Source organism: Palaemon carinicauda, chromosome 15, assembly GCF_036898095.1.
Source record: "Palaemon carinicauda isolate YSFRI2023 chromosome 15, ASM3689809v2, whole genome shotgun sequence".
In the NCBI taxonomy this organism is placed as follows: Eukaryota; Metazoa; Arthropoda; class Malacostraca; order Decapoda; family Palaemonidae; genus Palaemon; species Palaemon carinicauda.
This window is the reverse complement of record NC_090739.1, coordinates 58,565,062-58,586,317: the sequence shown is the minus strand read 5'-3', so window position 1 is coordinate 58,586,317 and position 21,256 is coordinate 58,565,062. Positions and strand designations below refer to the sequence as shown.

General features: G+C 33.7%; 1 protein-coding gene across 1 annotated transcript in view; it reads right to left on the bottom strand.

Annotated features, from left to right (window-relative positions):
• Positions 1-411: 411 nt before the first annotated feature.
• Positions 412-21,256, bottom strand: part of Zmynd8 (Zinc finger MYND-type containing 8) — a 596,751-nt gene continuing 575,906 nt past the window's right edge. The window contains exon 14 of the mRNA XM_068388417.1: positions 412-21,247. Within this exon, the coding sequence (XP_068244518.1) occupies positions 21,128-21,247 (120 nt within the window). The 3' untranslated portion in view covers positions 412-21,127. The remainder of the gene's footprint in view (positions 21,248-21,256) is intronic.

The following is a 21,256-nucleotide window of genomic DNA, read 5'->3' as shown; positions in this document are numbered from 1 at the left end:
ACATCTCCAAACTGCATAGGATTTTTGCCTCTGACCTTCGGTTTTGCGACGCCAGGGTGATTTATCCTGAAAATCAGTGTTTTTCAAATTCAATCTCCTCCCTTCATAATTAATTTTAAGACCTGGGATTACTACCCCATATACTGTAGACCTGATGTAGAATTCCAATCAAATGAAGTTTTTTTTTGCTAAAAGTCATTTTTTGGTTAGATATGAATTTTTTCATTATAGAAAAAAATTAACACTATAACTCAGGGAAAAAAATTAAGAAAAAAATCTGAAAAGGGGGCTTTATTTTATTGTTTTACAATGTCCTTCTTAGATATATACCAAATTTTCATGCTATATCTTTACAACTAAGGGAGAAAATAGAATTTGAAGGTCACTAAGTATAGTTTTGAGATATGGGCGTTCAAAGTTTTTCTTTGTATTTTTATAAAGACAATATCAATTAATCAAGATTATTATGAATTGTATGTTCTTTTTTGGATATTAATAAACAAATACAATGTTACTTATAATTTAATCATAACCAAAGATCCCTTTGCTCAATATGTTGCTTCTTTAGGCTCCTGTCTGGCCAGGTGGCTGCTCCTCCATCCACACCACTTTCTCGGTCTGAACTCTTATTAAAGCCAATTTTTTTCATTATGTTAGCGAGATGTTGAAATTGTCTTTTCCTCTTTAGGATGATGAAATTCTTGCCAAAACCAAGAAAAAACAGGCGTAAAAACGAGTGAATGTCAGAGATCAAACTCAAACGTGTACTCTCCCTGAGGTTTGTGCTACCACTAAAGGCCGAAGGGTGTAATACTTTTTTTGTGACTCATGGAATTTATACAGACGCCATTGTTCTCAATTTTTTATATAAAAATTTCATAATTGTCAAAATTTACGATAACAAAAAATACTGCATTTTCTTGTAAGGATCAATGTTTTCCCCGGCTTACTGGGTTATTTTCACTAATTACCCTGTAACTGTGAAAGTAAAAGGAATTTTGACAAAATATTTCGTATACGCATTCTCCACTGCCATACGAAGCTCAGTAAATATTTTCCGGGTTTTGTATTTTTCGTCCTATACACCCCATATATTAGCATATAAACCTGCCTGGATAACAATGCACATTTGTTCCTTGTACCATGACATGGTCTCCTTGGCATCAAAGTACAGTCATTGGAGATGGCCAGGTTGGAACTGATAAGGCATTCTTTCTGACAAAGTATTGTTAAGGGATTTTTTTACCATATTTATTTCAAGTTGATAAGTTTCTGAGAATATTTGGGATCCTTGTTTGAAACAAGATCTTCAGAAGCAAAGTCAGCTTCGTAAATACTAAGACATTCTAATGTAAAGTTTGTTATTAAAAGTATAGTCGTATCATATATTATATCATTAACAGAAAAGCCATCAAAAATTGTATTAATAGAAAAGCAACAACTCTAGTTGGAAAAGCAGAATACACAAAAGCTCCAATAGGAAAAGCACCCAATAAAAGGAAAAAGAGATACGTACAGAAGTAAAGAATATACTACATGTACATGTAAACAAAACAACAACTGCAAGCTGGTGTTTAATGTAATCAATTAATCCCAAGGTTTGGAATTTATGGGGTAAAGAGTTCCATTGTTCCAGTTGTTCTTGAGATCGTTGACAACACTTAGGAACCATTTATTCACTTAAAACTGTTTAATTAGCATGGTTTAGTCAAAATTTCTCAGTACATAGAAAGTTTATTTTAAGTATTGAAAAACATGGTACATTAGGTCACTGAAACAAATACTACTTGTTTACTAGAAAAATAAATCACTAACATTTCCTACAAGCCATCGTAATAACCACTTGATTCAACTACTGTACCAAGCAGACGAGATATTTACAAAAAATGAGAAATGATGTACAGATATAATGTATAGGAGAATTTAAGCAAGAAGGAAGTACTGCAATGTATTTACAGAACGACATATGAAAACATGTTATCATAAATAAGTTATTTTACAAAGGTAGCACTGCTCTGTGATGAGTCATATCTAACATGTAAAAATAAATACAAAATTTGTATGTGGTTTAATGCTGTTCCAAGCATTTGAAAAATTGATAATTCCCTTGGGTACAATATAAAATGAGAAGCCAAATTGAAGTAAATGCTTACACACAACTGAGCTAAGTTCATTAGTAAAAAGATCCTACAAAAATCACTTAACCAATGTGTACATATGGTATTTATTAATTAAGTAACTAATCTACAGAAGAGACTCTTTCTCATCATATACAAAATAAAACTAGGAAAATTCCACAGAACTAAACAGATATAACAGAAGGGGTGTGCACCTTGAGCACCAGGAACAGCATTTCAACATCACAATACCACAAAAATCATGTATTCCCAAGAAAACTGGCATGAATTCCTACCCTAGAGTATACATGTTGTATTCAATATCATTATCAACAATATCATCAAATACAAAAATGTGTTTAGTATAATTCTACAGAGAATAATTTAGAATTCCCCTTCTCAATTTTCTGCATAAGCTCAATGGAACATAAGTATATACAATCCACATTGGTAACGATACACAATTTCACAGGATTAACAACCATTGTCAATTATCAGCACCATTATCACACAGGGATTAGACCCAAAACACAACAAAATTGAACACAAAGAACAACAATGTGCTCTGAGAACTGATTTTTCATACAGAAATATCCTTTATTGTTAAGACATTCAAGTTTATCTGTCATGTAGCCTCCAAAAATCATGAATACTTGTATTCCTCCCTGACATACAATGTACAAACTAAATAAAGACAGAATTTTTTCCTACAATATGAAACAAACATTTTTCCTCGTCATGGATGACATAACTTAATTATCCACTCATATTAAACTTCTACAGTCAATCATTGAGCCTTCTTAATTTTCATACTTAGCATTATTAATATACACAAACATACTTTTGCCATGCTTAATTTTCAATGGCTTTTCATATTTCCTTTCCTGATCAAATAGTGGGATAAAGAATAGGATATGCAAATGCTAAAAAAAAAAAAATACTTGTAAAGAAAAAAAATAATGGATATGAAAAGAGTTATGTTCTTTCCTTTATGGAGTAAAGAAGAAACAGGACCGCCTTTAGAATATAAAATTGCTGAAGTTCACTCGACATGTATAGTTACAACTGCTATCTCTAAATCTTCTAAACTTTGAAGGGAAACTAATGTTTTGATTGATTCCAACATCAGTAAACAACTATATATGATAATTTTTAACCTTTGTGAAATAATACAGCACTGTTATGGCTTTCTATTCCTTTATATTACTGTTCTAAAAAATATATTCAAATTATTGAAAAATAATATACTTGACTGAATACTGTAATTAAGAAAACACCAGCATTTCCTAAGTGTTAGATGGAATAGAAGCTGTAAAAAGCTACCTTATGTGAAATGGCATGACATTAGTTTCATAAAAATAAATATTTGATATTCTATTAGAAATCATAGCCTATGATAGCACATACATTATCCCACATCTCTCAATAAATAAGAAAGGAAAAGGAAATGCTAAGTGGTAGAGCCACTTAGAAACAAACATGGAAGACTGAAGAGTGATACCAAATATAGGAGTTCATAAATAACAATGTTATGATAAAAGACAACTATTGCTGTTATAAAGTAAAGGTAAGGGAAAAGCATAATTTTAACAATAAAATTTGTCATTTCTATGCTTAACTGATGTTCATATTGCTTCTCTCTCCAAGCTTGGCTTATACTGATGTTTACACAATAACTAAAAATTTCCTATTTTCTTTCCTTACAATAGGCTTAGACCTCAGGTAGAGTACAGAGTCCATCTAGTGATTAATGGCAACAACCTTGGCGTTGGTATACCACACATACTTTATCAGTGTCTTGAAGTGGAAACTATCTTCTATTCTCTTGACACCTAGTACTAGTCAGTGGGGAGGAGATTGGGCATGTATATGAATATCAGGTGAGTTGAGTATAGAAATAAATTCTATTTTTATAAAAAATCCATTTAATTCTCTGAACCTCTCATGATGTTCATATTGCAGATCCCCACACTCTAATGGAGGTGTGCCAGTGAAAAAAAAATACGAAATTTAGTCCTAAAACAATAAACTTATCCAGTTCCATAGACTTACATGTTAGTCTAGTGCTTCTACAAAATATGGTCTTCAAATAAAGTTTGTTATAACTTGACCCTCCAGCTGGTGTTCCCCAATAAAACCCTACTACCTAACCACTTATTTACATACTTTACCCAAAACCATGTATTCCAAATAAAAAAAAAATCAATCCAACATTAATCAAAATTAAACATTAACATTAAAAAAGTTCTATTGAAAAAATCACCAGCAGCTACTACGACACCTAAAGGCCAGCAACCTTGATAAGCAAACAATTCTTAAAGTTGATGCTTAGCGAATATGTTTGGCACACCACTGAGCTGCGGCTACTCTTTTCAAAGAAAAATTCCTACAAAAATTAAGAGAGGTAACTGTACTTCCAATATCATGTATCCTAGCCTTCAAGTATTTTATCTGGCTTAGATCCAATTAGCCTAACTGTGAGCCTCAGTGGTTAAGCTTTCAACAAGAAAGGACAGTTATGTTTGAACAGGACAATTTGAAATCCTAACAGCAATAACAAAAGGAGAAATATTACCCCTTATGCTTGCAGTCTTGTCCAATTAATGCTTGATAGCTCTCTCAGCACACAGAAACCTATTCTTTGAAATAACACTAACCTCTTTTTCTAAAGAAGGAATATGAAAGAACCGAGGCAAACCTTTCATCTTAGTCACTCTCAACTCAAAATGTAGGCAAAATAGATAACATTATCTTATTTTCTTCAAAACCTATAAAATCAATTTAATAGTTTACTAATGCTCTTAGCTGATGCCAATAGGAAAAGTCTTAGCTGTGAGAACCTTAAATCATGAACCTTTTAAAATCAAAATATATCTGGATTAAAACAAAATCACTCTTACTACCAAAAGTTTTTGCAACATCAAAAGACCTATATAAGCCTGCAATACCTGAAATGGATAAATCCAATCCTAGATGCTGGAGTACAGTATCAAACATGGATCTATAACCCTTAATAATTGAAATGAACAGTTCTTTTCTGAGTAAAAATTAACATTATCCAGTTATTGACACATTTCTAGACTTGCACTAATCAAAATAAGCATTCCATTGCCTTTGATACAGATTATTAGTAGACTGTCTTTTGGCTTCCAAGGCAGACAATCTATAGGACTTTGTTAACCCTACATCTCAGATAATATGGTGTACAGTCTACATGCACATAGATTTATTAGGAAAGGATTTTGGTACACAACCCTCGAAAGAGGTAGGCTGAGAAGATTGGTTTTGTTCGGCAACCTCCTCAGACAATCTAACAACAGTGGCCACAGATCTTTAGTCGACTCTAAGGCTAAAATGGAACCACCAGTCATTCTGTTGTTTAAAAAGATCCTGAATTTATTCTTCACAGGTCGAATCATGGCAAAGTTGGTAAGGTGGACAGATTCACATTTAAGCAATCATGTTACAGGCCATACACTTTCCATGCTGAAGAATCTGGAACTGGTGAACAAAACACCTTTGTCTTTTAGTTTAAAGATGATGTACACATGTCCACATTTGGTCATCCCCAATTCCAAATCTCTAGAAACACTGATGGATGCAGGACCATTTGTTTGGAAAGATTTGGTGTATCCTACTTATCTGCTGAGGTATTTGATTTTCCTGGGATAAACCGATGAAGAAGGACTATCCTACTCAAGTTTGTCCAAGTCTTTAGCTCTTCTTGCATTCACTATAGGGATTCAAATCTGGTTCCCCTATTTCCAGATATAAGCTAATGTCATGTTGTCAGAAAACGCCACCACGCACTATTGGACTCCCGAGTCTAAAGGGCTTGACACCTCTAGAAGTTCCAGGCAGTGATATAGTGCTTCTTTTGTAGTTCACTTCCCTGACAGATGAAGAAAATCTAGAGTTAAACCCCATGGTTCCTGTGAAACATCCATAAACAGAGAGAGGTGTCAAATCTTTACTTTCAAGCAAACTCCCTGGGATAACCAATGAGGATTATCTCACCAACTCAGTAGTTGAAGTTGGTTCTTTATCCCTGGAAAAGAAATTATGTTTCGATCGGATATCATGTTCCCATTCCGATTGGGATGATATTGGAAAACTTATAATCAGACAGCCAGCAGGATTGTACTTTTCTAAAGAAACCACAGTTCCTAGCAGTCCCATCCACATCCGATTGGACATCTGTATGGTGCAACAGTATGACCTTAACGCACAAGAAATCTTGTAGATGTTATAAAAAAATGCTTTAAACTTCTTGAATTTTTCTAACAAAAAAAAGGGGGACAGAATCCTCTCTTCCGACAAAAAAGCTTGAAAAGGAAGTGTTTCTATTACCATTTCCAAATAAAGCATCCACTTCCTACTAGTTGGAATCAGAGAAGACTTACTAAATTGACAAGGACTCCCAACCTTTCCAGAAACCCGAGTAATCACACTTGTTGAACTTGAATCCTTTCCAACAAAGTTCAAAACCACTGTTCAGGTATAAAAGAACCATAATTCCTAGACATCTTATCTATTTGCAGATAGGGGCCATCATCCTGGTGAGAACTTGTGGAGCAGTCCTGAGAACAAAACACAGGCACTTGAATTGGTAAATCTTTAAATTTTGATGAATAGGAATGTGAAAGTGGGCATCTGTTAGGTCTATTGAAAACATCCAATCTACTTTCCTTATTCCCCCGACGACTGTCGAGGCTGTCTTCATCAAAAAATTAATGGGAACTGTAAACTTGTTTAGATTCAAAACATCGAGAACTAGTTTCCAATCTCCTGATGCTCTGGAGACTAGGAATACCTTTTTTAAAAAACCATAGATGGGTTCATGACCTCTTCTATTACATTTTTCTCCAGGAATTTGACTATCACTACTTTTAAAATATGGGCCTTAGCTGAATTGGTTAGATAACTTGGAAAAGGATTAGTCACTTGGACAAGTGAGGACTGGAGTCCAGAGGAATTCGATAGCCCTTCCTGACTACACCACGGACAACAACCATGGTTTGTGATGAGGGCTATTCCTAACCTAAATAATTGGATAAGTCTTCCTCGTACAGGGATCTGTTGGTAAAGACAGTCATAATGTTCTCCTACAAGGTCTTTGAGTCCTGTTGTCATTTCAGCCGGGACATCAGCTAGAGTTGAATGCTGATGATCTACAACTTAAAAACAAATTTCCTGGAGATGAAAATTCTAAATACAATGGCTATGGTTTTATAGGGAGAAATGCGAGTTTTCCTAGTAAGGGACCTCCAAGTGTTACTTTGTCTAGGTGCCCCCTGTGCAGTCACCTTAATGATTCTATAGTATTTATATCTAATACCAAACCCAAAATATGGGGAAGAAATCGAGGAATGTTTCTGTGCATCAGATACTGTCCCAACCATAGAGGAACATACTTTTTCCCTATGTTTAATCACAAATACACAAAAGTTGCTACAGCCTTGTGGTCAGCATTTGAATATTTTGATCTAAACATTTATGACTTGAAATGACCCCTACTATATAATCTACAATTAATACTATTTCATGAATACTCCCCATTTATTATACACAAACAGCATTTATATCGTAAACTAGCTTGCTAATCCAGTATTTAAGATCTACTTTTATGAACATTAATGACGGGGTTCAAGAAATGTAAATAAATCAGAATCAATAACAAGGTTAGGCAAATGATTTGTTTTAGAGATCCTAGAACTCCTTTCTACGATAGATGGTTTTAACATTAAACAGGAAACAATTTAGCAGCTTATGTTTGCACTTCAAATTAATAATCCATCAATTCTATTTATATGAAGCTGAGAAAACTGAGGCATTTAAGTCATCTTGGAGGTTTCTGCTTCTGACAACTTAGAAAAATAAAAAGAATTAGAAATTACCTTCAACTCATTTGAATACCTTTCAGAAATAAATTTTCTTAACAATGAAATGCCAGTTAGGTTTTTTCTTTGTATCACCTTCCTGTCCTGAAGAATTCTCTAAACACTAAAACTACAAGCTTTACCTTTTGTTTATTTTGAACAGGAACCTCAACAAGAGACTTGTTCAGGCAGTTGAGGTGTAGCACCTACACTAACACCATAAGGAAAACTCTAGATGTACCAGTGGCTGATTTTTTGTGACCTATATGCAATGCCATTTGATACAAGATTTAATCAATTAGCTTAGAGCTGAAACTTTACAGGATTTATCTTATAAAAATACACTCTGTTCCAGAGTGTTCATGAGTGCTTACTTCTTGAACCGGAGTGGTATTAGGATCTAAGCTTTCAGTTTGGTCTTCTACCTTGGAATCCAGTGGCTGAAATGAGCAGACCAGATTGCGAAATTAAGGTTTTTGCAGTAGAAGGAACTAAAGTAATTTGAATGCAACCCTCTTAGAGAGGTGATCGACCTTACTGATGGGTGCGCTAGAATCATTGGGCAAAACTTAAAGAGTTGGGCTAGGGTTAAAAACTGGGCAGGTAAGGCAGACATGAAGAAACGCCCCCATGATGATAAGTAAGCACCAATGAAGCTCAGTGCTATTAAAGCTCGAAAGCTTGTTAATGTCTGGAATATCATTCTCATAATTATTCACCCTGTAATCAACTAACCATATTTTCCTTGGATTTTCTCTAAACTAAAAGTTAGTTTCCCTTTATGTTTGGAACTTTTAATCTAGCTAGCAATCATGTGAACATACCTTTCTATAAGAGGAAAATAAAGCTTTAGCATTCTTCACAAAAAATATCTAAATTACAATATTGGCTGCAGCACAAGACACAAACAAAATGAAGATCATGACTGCCCAAAAATAACTCCCTTGAACAATCTACAGAAATTACTAACAATCCAGAAGACACCCCTTATAATAACTAACAACCTAAAATACACTTATGAAGGTTCACAATCTGAGACAGGTAAACAGTAACGACTTACCAAGCACAAGTAGCCGAGAAAACTGAAATGTAAAGTATGTATGCTGTATCCACGCCAAGGTTATTGCCATTAATCGTTAAGATTGATTCCATACTGTACTAAAGGCCTAACCTATTGAAAGGATAGAAAATGGGATATTTTTAGTTTTAGGGGTAAACGATATGTCAAGCTTTAAAAGAGAAGTTATAAAAACATCAGGGTAGGTTCATGGTAGTCAGTTATAAGAACTGATAATATCATTTTTGCTTTAGGATAAAAAAAAAATTTTCAACTACTTCACTTAAGCAGCCAGTAACATGGCTCCCACTTCCACAGCGTACTGTAAAATAAAAAACACAACCAGTTGTATGACATCTTACCTATGCTTATTTTATCATGAAATATACAAATACATAACACAGTAAATTGGTAACACTTACAAATATAAAATTTGAACTATTACAAAAACCAAAAGAAAATATTTATGTAAGTGAAGCATTGTTAAACAAATATCTTTAGCATCTATAGCAATTGAAAACAAAGGCCAATTCGAAAAAAAGAATTACCCAAACACCAAATCTCCGTATACCATAAATACCAGTGTTATACATTGTACTGAAACAAACACCTTGATCATAGAAATATAAAACTAGTTGAATAAAGACACTATATTTACATGAAATCCTTTAAAAGTAACATTAATACCTCAAAATAAAATCCTGTTAATAAGGACCATAAATTTGAAACCACATTAATTTATCATATGGTATATCAATACAAAATATACAACAGAGAAATGCACTTAAATGGGACTCAAAGCAGTTGCACTTGAATGTGACTCTAAGCAGTTATTTATGAAAATGAGTGAGTTTGAAAGAGAATGAGCCCATGTCATGGAAAACGGTAATAAAAATGCACAACCTAAGTAGTCAACTCTTGTTAACCCGCATGTTTGGTATTTGTGTATTTCTTATAATGGGAAAATGCTAAATTTCACACCAATTTTTTTAGCCACGGAAAACTGCCAGAGAACAAGAGTAGAAATAAGAAATTTAGAGTTAGATATTGTCAAATACAGCATAGTTAAAAAGAAAAAGTCAAAAGGTGAAATTTAGCCATTTTCATAAACTAAATACTCTTGGAAAATGAGAGTTAACTATATACAGTAAATATGATTCTTTTGAAAAGTAAAGTAGCTGCACCTCTTTAAAGTGTAGTAGATTTTTTAAAAAATGAGCTTTCATTACATGAAAAACTTATATATTTGTCACCAGTTCACATAAAACACAGCTTTCTAGATGAAGTAGTTATAGTGAATATTGTAATAACCTGTATAATGTCTAAAAGAAATCATAAAATAATCTCAAACATGTTTACATTTAAAGTAAGAATAACCAAACCACTCACCTTATAATTGATGTCTATGAAAATGAACTTAAATTCTCAACATTTGACTTTTATCTCATTTCCAATGAAATAAAAATATAACATGAAAGACAACATGAGGGTCAAGATAGATTGTATTCTGGAACCTATTTCAGTAGAATTTTTTTCTAACTTCAAGTAAATTAAGACAATTACAGCAACCAACAACTACTCTTACACTGAAGTCCCTCAATTTCTGTAAGGATATTTTATTGAATAATTTGAACATAAAAAAATTTCCATTAATGAAAATAGTGTGGACTTGCAGTTAGGCTCTATTAAAAAAGAAACCAAATGAACAAGAACTTTCACGATCAGATAAAACATGAAATTGTTCTTCGGTAAAATAAAGTACTGTGCAATGTACTTGGGGAAATAAAACCTCTTTTTATTACCATGTACCATCTGGCTAACTATTCCCAACATGTATACATAAGTAATTGCTAAATCTGATTTGGAAGTAGCATAACAAGTATGATATGATAAGGTTCTACTCTCAAGTATATTTCAAAGAAGACTTTATAAACTGAAGTGCAGGAAATCCTCAAATAAAAAACTATGAACAAACTGTATCATCATCAACTTAAGCTGCTTTTTGGAAAACTGCAATTAGTGAAGAAAATGTACTGATCTAACACTTTACTTTTATTTAACAAAATGTGTATCATCAAAATATGTAAAAAAAAACCTACTGGTATGTCATTCTACTAAAATAGTAATTTGTTCAAATTATTTATGATAATTTACAGTGAGTCCTTGGGTTATAATGGTTTTGACTTAAAACTTATCATGGATACAATACTGCTCCGATAAAGGAATTTTATTTTCTTTGTTACTTCTTCAATTTATTCTACATTTAATTCATCCATGTCTTTTTAAGTCCTAGTTAAGCTCCCATGTCAGAAAGTGAATTTTTGTGTAGTTATTACTGCTCTACCATACTGTAGGTGAGGGACTTTAGAGTTTACATACAATCTTGTCTTTAGGTACGTTCCAACTTATATCAAACTGAGTTACAGTATATCGTAGGAACGGATCTCGCTGTAACCCTAGGACCTACTGTAAGAATATTTATTTTTCAAGGACAAGAAATTCAAATTCCCTTAAACTGTGCTCAGTGTCAATTAGAATCCCTATGGATTTACTCACAAAAATATATCATGTGTAATCATGAATAAGTGCTATGTTCATGTTTGAGTAAATATCTACTGTACATACTTTGAACAAATTTTATATCTAATTGCAATCTTTTGTAAGAAATAGAAACTAGCATTAATCAAAATGAAAATCCACAGGATTGCTTATGAAGATATCAGTAGTGATTAATTCATGCTAATTAGCATTGCAATAAAGGATGCACTGCTCACTTTCTATGCTAGAAGCACCAAGTAAATATGGGGGATTGAGAGGTGTTAAAACATGTAACAACATTGGAAAAAACTCAAATTTGTAAAACTTATAATAAAAAATATAAAACATGAATAGACAATATTTTCATACAGAAAAGAGCAAGCATAGTTTTGTTCCTTGCTTCTTTCACTACAAACTGAAATCAAATCTCAGTTTGGTAGTATTATTGGGTTTAGGTAAGTTCACCAGAGCGAGGAGAGGCCTTGAAAAAACTGGGATTTTAAGATATTCCATCCAGTTATCATGAATAACATTCTAGTGCCAATGTTTCAAAAATTATAATGAACACTTATTTAACTCAATATTTTATATAATATATCTTATCAAATGTGTTGCTATGAATTACCCTCTCAACCTCTCAGAACTTCTGATAATGTAAGGAAATTTCAAGTACAAGTTTTTACTTGGTACCATATGACTGAAACAAAACCTTGGTAAAATTGTGAATAAAGCTATAAAAGACAAAAAACACAAACTTTACATAGAACTACTAATGACTAACAATTCAAGTAAATATAAAAAAAAATCACATCAATGAAACTTTTCATTATGATTACAGGCAATTTCCTGTATTGGTTTCTTAAGTATTGTAATATTTAAGCATTGAAAACATCAATTTCAAATTTTATATTTTTAATAACAAACATGAAAATGTTGAAAGAAAATGCTTAAAGCATATCACAAATCCTTTTCTATATACAGTATAAAGTTTAAGTTTACATTTACAAGAAAACAGTATTTTTAGTTTGCTTTGCTTCCAAAATTGTCTATAGAGGCAGCACATCATAGATTTCCACTCGCTATGTGGGTTCCATGAAACCATACTACTGAATACCAAGAATGACTGTATACAGTGCTCTAAAACTTTATGAAAATACATACTCCTAAGTTTTGAATTTACATAAAACCATTTATAATTGTTATAAAAATTCAATTACTGTACAACCTTTTCACAAAAAACTTAATATACTTGATTATTGCCCTAATCATTATTTGTCATAATAATGGTTGAAGAACATACCATACTTGCATTATACTCAAATAATTACCAAGCCCAAAGAATAAAAAAAAATATTTTTTTTTTATACCATATGAATATGTACACCTTAAGTAATAATGAACCTATATGAAAATAATATAGTCAAAGTAATCTAACCAGCTACTTTTACCTTCAAAGTAAACATTTAAAATACAATGTTAATATTCTAATCATCTGGATTTCTTGCACAACCTTAACTCTCAAGTAAGCACCAAACTGAGTATTATGATAAAATATCTTTGTTACTCCACCAGACAAGAAGACCAATACAAATCTGACGGCAGAAACGGGCCATTTATTTTCAAATTTTGAAAATATACTACAAAAATATTCAGAACCACCCATGTCACTACTAAGGTACTCCAATTTCTTGAATTAGGAAAATTAACAAACCATGCTTTTTAGTACTATTTGGCAACTTTCCGTAGTTACTACCTAAATTATCTGTACTGTCAACACATTTTGCCGAACTCTTCCATCCAATATCTAAGATGTATAACTAAAGCATACAAAGGAAGGAGAAAGAGATAAAGAAAGAATGCATTATCCTCACTAACATAGAAGTACTGTCAATAAAATTAAATAAACAAAATTACAGCATTTGAAAGTTAATTTGTTTTTTAATGGCACAACAGAAATCAATTTAATCTAGCACAACAGAAATCAATTTAATCTAAGTAATTTAAAATATTTTTCTTAATTATAGTATGCATTTTATAATCTAAATCCATAATAGTTGAAATTTTAATTGTTATTTCGAATGATGGAAAGTATTACAGTCTATAATAGCAGGAAATCCTAGTGACTCCACTTTAAAAGCTAATTGAATACAATACTTAATACTTACGACGACAATAAGTTTACAGTATATCCAGTCTGATTAGTTTCATCAATAAGTAAAAATCATTCTTTTCCTCCTTACATCATAACAGCATGAACATGAACAGTAACAGAAAATGCATAACTAGAAAAAAAGTAATTTTCTAATCTTAACTACATGAAAAAATTTATCCCTTGAACTAAATTATATCTAATGAATTATTCCTATACTCCCTTTGGGTTCATATGACTTTATCCTTGAAAGCTTCCCTTGCTTTCCTTTACAAAATTTCCATTTTCCCTAACTCCCAATTGCCATCGCCCCTAGTATGCTATTGCCATATAGATGAAGTTTTCTTGGAAGTGTGGTCAATTCTTCAGAAGTTGAAATGGATTCAATCACCTCTTTGACCTCAATCAGTGGGGTAGCATGGAAATTTATGAACCTCAGGTGATTATAGAAATAATAAATTTTATTATTAAAATTACACTTATTTTTATGATACTCACCTGGAGATTCAAATGCCTGCCTTCCACAGTATGAGGTGTGAAAGTGAGGGAAAGAGAAAAACTAAACTAACAACCTATCAAACCCCTAAATATTTTTCTCCTTAATACTTGTATATTAGAGTCGACAAAATCTGGAGAGAAATCCTCTCTGTTCTAAATTGAGAAAACCTAACATAACCCTTGCCATAGTGGAAAGAAGAAAATAAAGAGAAAAAATTAAATATATTTTAACCAGTATCAATTATCAAATTACCTTAGCACATCACCTGCTACTACTATGGGACCTAACACCCAGCAACCTTTATAAAAAACCACGCTTCCTTTAAATAGTGCTTGGCAAAAACAGACCTAGTACACCACTGTGCTGCTGTCATAAATCTTTCCAAAGACAGATTCTTAAAGAAATTTAGGAGAAATATAAGCACTCCTTATATAATGAGCATGAACTTTCAAACCCCTCCTCTGTACGGGATCCAATTCAAATCGAGCTTCTGTCATTAAAGCCTTAATAAGGAAGGACATAACATTCTTAGAGAGGGGACCTGATTCCACAAAACAAATTAGGAACTTTCTCCTAATCATCAACATATGTTTATATAAGCTTTCACTTCCTTAATAGAACAAAGAAACCTATCCTTTGAAGCACTACCCACTTTCTTCTCTAAAGAGAGAAATGGAAAAATCATGGAAGATTCTTAGTTTTGAGATTCTTCTTGGCCCTAAAGCTTGCCAAGAGAGACATTATCATTTTATGCACAGCGAAACCCACTTCCTAGGAGAGCCTGCAGTTCAGTAACACATTTGGCTGAAGCCAAATCCAACAGGAACTGAGTATTGGTGGTGAGATTCTTGAAAAAATGCCTTCCAAAGGCTCAAAATGTGGACTTTTCAAATGCTGTAAAATTACATCCAAATTCCAATGAACTGACATGATACCCAGATGTTTTTCAATACAGCACATAGTAAAAAATCTGATCACATCTGCAGTGATAACCAAAGAAGATAATCCAATCCAAGATGTATGAGAATGGTCCTATAATACTTAAAAGCTTAATCAGAGAGTAAAAACTTGATATTGTCCAAAGTAGTTCTAGTTACAGATACTTTTCTGGGTTTGCACCAATCAAATTAGACATGCAGCTGTCTTTGATAAGATTATGGGTGGACGGTCTCCATGTGCTTAGGTCAAACTCATGGGACTATAGGTGCACCTCTCGAGAGAAAAGTTGCTTGAGTAGATTGGTAATGAGAGAGAACCTTCTCGGGCAAATTGACAACAGAGAATATCCTGCCATTCAAAGGCCCCAAGAGCTTGGTCATTGCTGCACGAATCATTGGGAATGGGGAAAAAGCATAAAGGTTCACGTTCAACCAGTCCAGGTATGTGGCATCTGTTTTCCATGTGAGTGGATCTGGTACCATAGTAAAAGGCATCCAATTTTTCGTTGGGCAAAGTAGCAAATACATCTACATTTGGTTCTCCCCTAACCCAAAATTTCTAAACATGCTATCGATCATAGAGACTACTCATCTGGAAGCACTTGACTTTTTCCGCTCAACTGATCTGCAGCAATAGGATCCCCCGCAACTCCGTTCATGACATTTCTTCTCCTATGAACAACGACTAAGACATTGAGCCCATTTCTAAATGTAAGACAGTGTTGTCTGTAAACACTGCCATGCAATTTCTTATCACTAGCAATTCCTGAGCCCAGAGAGTCTTGAATACTGCTAAAAGTTCCAGGCAGTTTATGTGAAGGTAAGATTCCCTTTCTATCCCTATCTCTGATAGGTGAAGAAATGCATTGTAGTTCCATACCTTTCCTGGAACCCATCATTGAATAAAGGAAGGTCAGGCATCCTCAACTTTAACGAAACACCTTGAAATCAACGAAGAGGGTTGTACCACCATCCTACCTGTTCAAGCCGATTCTGGATTAGTGGAATTCAAGTCTTGTCTGGATTACAGACCCTGTCCCAATGATGGTTGAGAAGCAGCTGAAAACATCTCATTCTCAAGCAACCTACAGAAACAAATATCTTGAAATAACATGATCCCTAGGAGCCTCAGTGACATAAGAACTGACACCCTCTTCATTTGCTTTAAATTCTTCAACAGCAGCAGGAAGGGCTGAGCCCAAAAAGGAACTGAGACTATAATAATTCCCAAACATAGAATCTCCTGTATCAGAATCAAAAGGGACTTCAGATTGACTACAGTTGGTTTCTCATATGCTTCTACAAATTGAGTACCCATACTTGATTTATGTGAATCTCCCCTAGTGATGAGTTGAGGAACAACCAGACATCTAGGTATAAAAGCACTCTTATGCACAGCAGACATAACCCACTGGAAATTGAAGCCATCACCCTTCTGAAAACTTGAATGCCCGTCATAAGTCCAAAATACAGGTATCTCAATGGATAAACCTTAATTCCATCCACAAATCGGAGGAGACATCTTGGCTGATGATGAGTTTGAATGTGGAAGTAGGAGTCTGTCAAATTTATAGCAAACATCCAATCTCTTTCCTTTACAGACCACCAGGTCTGTAAGTCTTCATGAAAACCTGGGTGAGAATAGTAAAACTGTTTAAAATTGATACATCTAGAACTGGTGTCTAACCCCTTGATGCCTTGGGTGTCAAAAATTACCTGCTGAAGAAACCTGGTGAGATATTGGAAACTCCTCTATCACTTACTTCTCCAGAAGCTTTGAAATTCTTAATTTCAGAAGATGGAATGACAGGGTGTTTGGGGTAACTGGGGGTAAAGGAAAGGGAACTGCACACAAAGGGGGGTTGGAACACAGTGGAATTCAATGATGATCTTTCACCGCCAAGAGAACCAACAGCTCTGAAAAAATGCTTTCCCATACCTAATAAAATGGACTAGCCATCCAGGATACCCTGATAGAGACTGTCATTGCATTCTCCTAGAATACCAAGGCATCTTACAAGACTTTCTGTTGGGCTGAAACCCAGGTCTACTAACACCTTGAACACTCCCTCAATTGCAAAAAGAGTAAGATCCTAAATAGGTGTAAGGGCCAGAACAATACACAGAAACAGTAGGCCTGTAAGAGAATGACTTTAAAGCATCACACCAAGTCCTACTAGCTACCTGCTCTGTTACACTGGTAATTATCCTACCAGTCAAAAATGGGACCCAAAAGAGGAGATGTAATCAAAGAATGCTTCTGTGCATATGAAACTGTCCCCACAAGAGACAAGTCCAACTATTTCCTGAGCCTTACTACAAAATTTGGAAACAAACCTACAGCCTCTTGGTACCATCTGCAACTGTTCTATCCAAAACATCATATTAAGGTCCAAGTATCCAGTAAACTTTTTTCATAAGACCTGAAAGAATGACTACCACTGAATCTGCAAAAAAAAAAATTCAACTAAATTTTTAATGCACTTACCCATAGCCAGTATTTCTTTAGTTGGCCAACTCGAAATGCCAGCATGTACAGACTTCAGGTAATCCTCTCCAGAGACTACAGTAAATTAGAGTGTTCTGTAGAAATATTTAGGTTAGATAACTGACCTATTTTATAAAAAGACAACCTCTTCCTTGGTATACTAGATCTCAACTTTGAACAAGTTCGACCATTAGTTGGTCTTCCCACAAGCTGAGACATCAATTCTTCCATCTGACCTATGAGTAGACTTGTACATTATGCTGTATAAGAGATTTGTTTAGAACTAATCTGCAAGTATTTTCTCAGGGAACATTTCCACACCGAGTTTCATCAAAATCTGGAATGGGAAATTGACAACTGACTTGATATCTTCCCAATCATTGTCGATCTCATCTTCCTCCTCCTAATTTGATAAGGACCCACTCAGGAAAATTAAATAACACCTAAGAATAATCTCTGTGCCTGTTGAAAACAGAAATATAGTACGTTGATGAGTCGTTAAAACAGCTTACCTTTTAGGCGGTACTAGCCCCAACATTAATACCTATGTTAGACCTACACTGGAATCCTTTCGGCCACAACATGATGTAACAGTTTATTAGCCAGAGTGTATGTTGCAAAATGGTTATATAAAGCCGGTGGGTCAGGTGTTAAAGTCATAATATGGCAAGCCACATTATTAATAAGGGCACAAAAAAGTTGTTCATTAGCACTTGCTCTAGCTGGAGGAAGGATATATGTGAATCAGACAGGCTGACCACTTCTACTATCTTAGAATCAAGGTGTCTATACGAGGCTGGTTCCTGGAAAGGTGAGGGTTCCACAATAGAATCATATGGAGCAGAGGGAAAATTTGAGTTTTGTGTGTACTCTTAAATGGGCAGTGTACCGTTAGAACCATTATAGATGGCACACAAGAATTGCTAGGCAAAACCTAAGAAGTTAGTCCAAGGTTTGTAGTATGGTAAGTTCGGCTGGCAGCACTTCCACTGCATGAAGGAGTATTATCCTTCCCAAACTACAAGAAGATAGCAAATGTTTTCAAAAAGCATGAATTAAGTACATCACAGCACACTTCCAAATCCATAGCTAGCCTGAATATCAACATTCTTCCTTCACACTAACTCTACTAGCTTAGTTTTCTCTGGATTCTCCCCTGATTTGGAATTTACTTGACTTCTATTTTAGAATTCATGCAAGACTGTTTAGACAAACGGGAGACATTATTCTCCCATTAGATCGTCTGGTATGTCTACATATTCTGAAGATCTATTTTTTATGTTACATGTTTGTTCTTGACATGCGACAAAAATGGAATGAGGATCTTTTCCCTGTGGCAATAAACTATTAGACCAAAAATGCAAACATACATTTTAAAACAAGATGATATCTAGGTAAGTGAACTATGACTCAAAAATAATAATTGACCATTCTTCATCATGTCAAACCACAATGAGCTTGACTAGATTAATGAAGAATGTACCACACTTCTTGCCAAAAACTCTATCTATTTGGCAATAGTACACTTGGGGTGGTAATTGGGAATGAATAAACAGGAAATATTTAAAGGATATATTTCAACGCAAGGGAAGCTTTTAAGGATAAAGCCATATGAACCTTAGGTGAGTTTCATAGAAATAATAAATAATACCAATTTCCATTATGAAAACCTTTGTTACATTCCTAAAAATTATTGGATAGACCAAAAGCTTGCCATCACTTTTTTTCAGATTTCAGCTGATTTGATACATCTTTCACCTATTTAAGTATCAAAATATTAAAATTCCATATACCAAGTGTTAGTTTGGCAAACCATGCTCAATGCTACATGTAGAAACCTGGAATTATGATAAGTGAATTTGTATCTATATACAGTACATTAAAGCTTCAATATTTGTGTATATTTCATTTAAAAGCAAGCCTTATATTGTTGTCTATCAAAAGTTCTATACAAACGTTTGACTCATTTGCAAGTTATTTAACCACCAGAAGTGGTATCCAACTTCAACCTTGAGCGAGTTGTGTGTTTTGGGTTACAAGAGGCTCATCAAGTAAATTTTGTTACATTTTCCCATCAGGTTTGTGCCTATTGCTTAAAAAATCATCAATATGGCAAAAACCTAAAAAAATTCTGATTGAAAATAACCCTCTTTGTTATTAATGCATCTTCCACTAAACTTTAAAAAGGTCTGTTTAATCAACATTCAGTTAATGAAGACAGTTTGGGATTACCATGAAAATTAGAAAAATAAAATGAGATTGAAATAAAAATAGGGAACCTCCTTAATATTTTTTAGATGAATGATTAGCATGAAAATTAAAAGAATAAAATAAGATTGAAATGAAAATAGGCAACCTCCCTACATTTTTAGACCTATTGAAAACTGATATAATTTCTAAATTACATATATATCCTTGAATGCAAAATCCTTAACACAAAAGTTGTCATGATAGGTCAACTAACAACATCCAAAAATAACTTCAAGGGCATTCTAAAGTGAAGTATCTTATTTTATGAGGAGAGAAACAACTTTTCAAAATATTTAAATAGAGGTATCTACAGTTAGTCACACCTGAAAAGGTCATGTGTCTACACAATTCACTCCTATTAAGATGCTGCATCATTTCAAAGCATACAAAGCAATATGTACCACTCCTTAAATACAGTGTCCATATTGAAACTAGGAACAATTTTGTATAAAGATAACTGTCAAGAGACCCTGTAACCCTGTTTAGTGATACAAAAATGTATGGAAGGTAGAAAAAGTCTTCAAACAATTAAATTTGGCTGACATTTCCTTCAAACTGATAATTTTGTTCATGCACAGAATATGTACAGTAACATGAACAAAGTCACCATCATACATGTCAAGATTATTATATAACAAATAATTACTGTATTTTGATTATTTGTACAAAATATAAATCATTAATAAGGTAGGTTTCTGTACAACATGCAAACTAATTTTATCTGGTTTCAACATTTATCTTTTAGTTACTAATCATACCTAACTGAAAACCCACTTCAATACTATACGGTACTTTCTATTACAACTTGTGTAATGTTCTGTACTATAACACCAGAAATTTAAAATATATAAATACAAAAACAGTACATAAAAGGTTGTATAGTATACGCAAGTTTGAGATCAATTTGTCACAATACGATACATTATGCAAATTATATTTCAGTTAGTATATTCAAACATTTACCAGTTAATACCCTCCACTTTAAACATCGGAATCAAATTTATACGGATTTTTTTTTTTCTAAAGATTCCAAGAATTCTTGCCAAAACCTTCCCTGCAGGTAATTATGAAACTAAATTCTGGATTCACCACAAATAATTTCAAATTTCGCCAATGTACAGTTCACCTTATGAAACCTTTCAGATCCTTCATCTTCAGCACTGTCTCCCGCTGAACTAGGACTAACTCAGAAACAGATGATAACAACGGTGGTCACATATATCTCGGCCTGAAATGGTGCATAGGATTCCTCATCATTGCAGCAGCTGACGCACCATGAGGCAATCCACGACCCATCATCATCATCATTCTAGGGTCAACACTACCATACAACTGTTACAA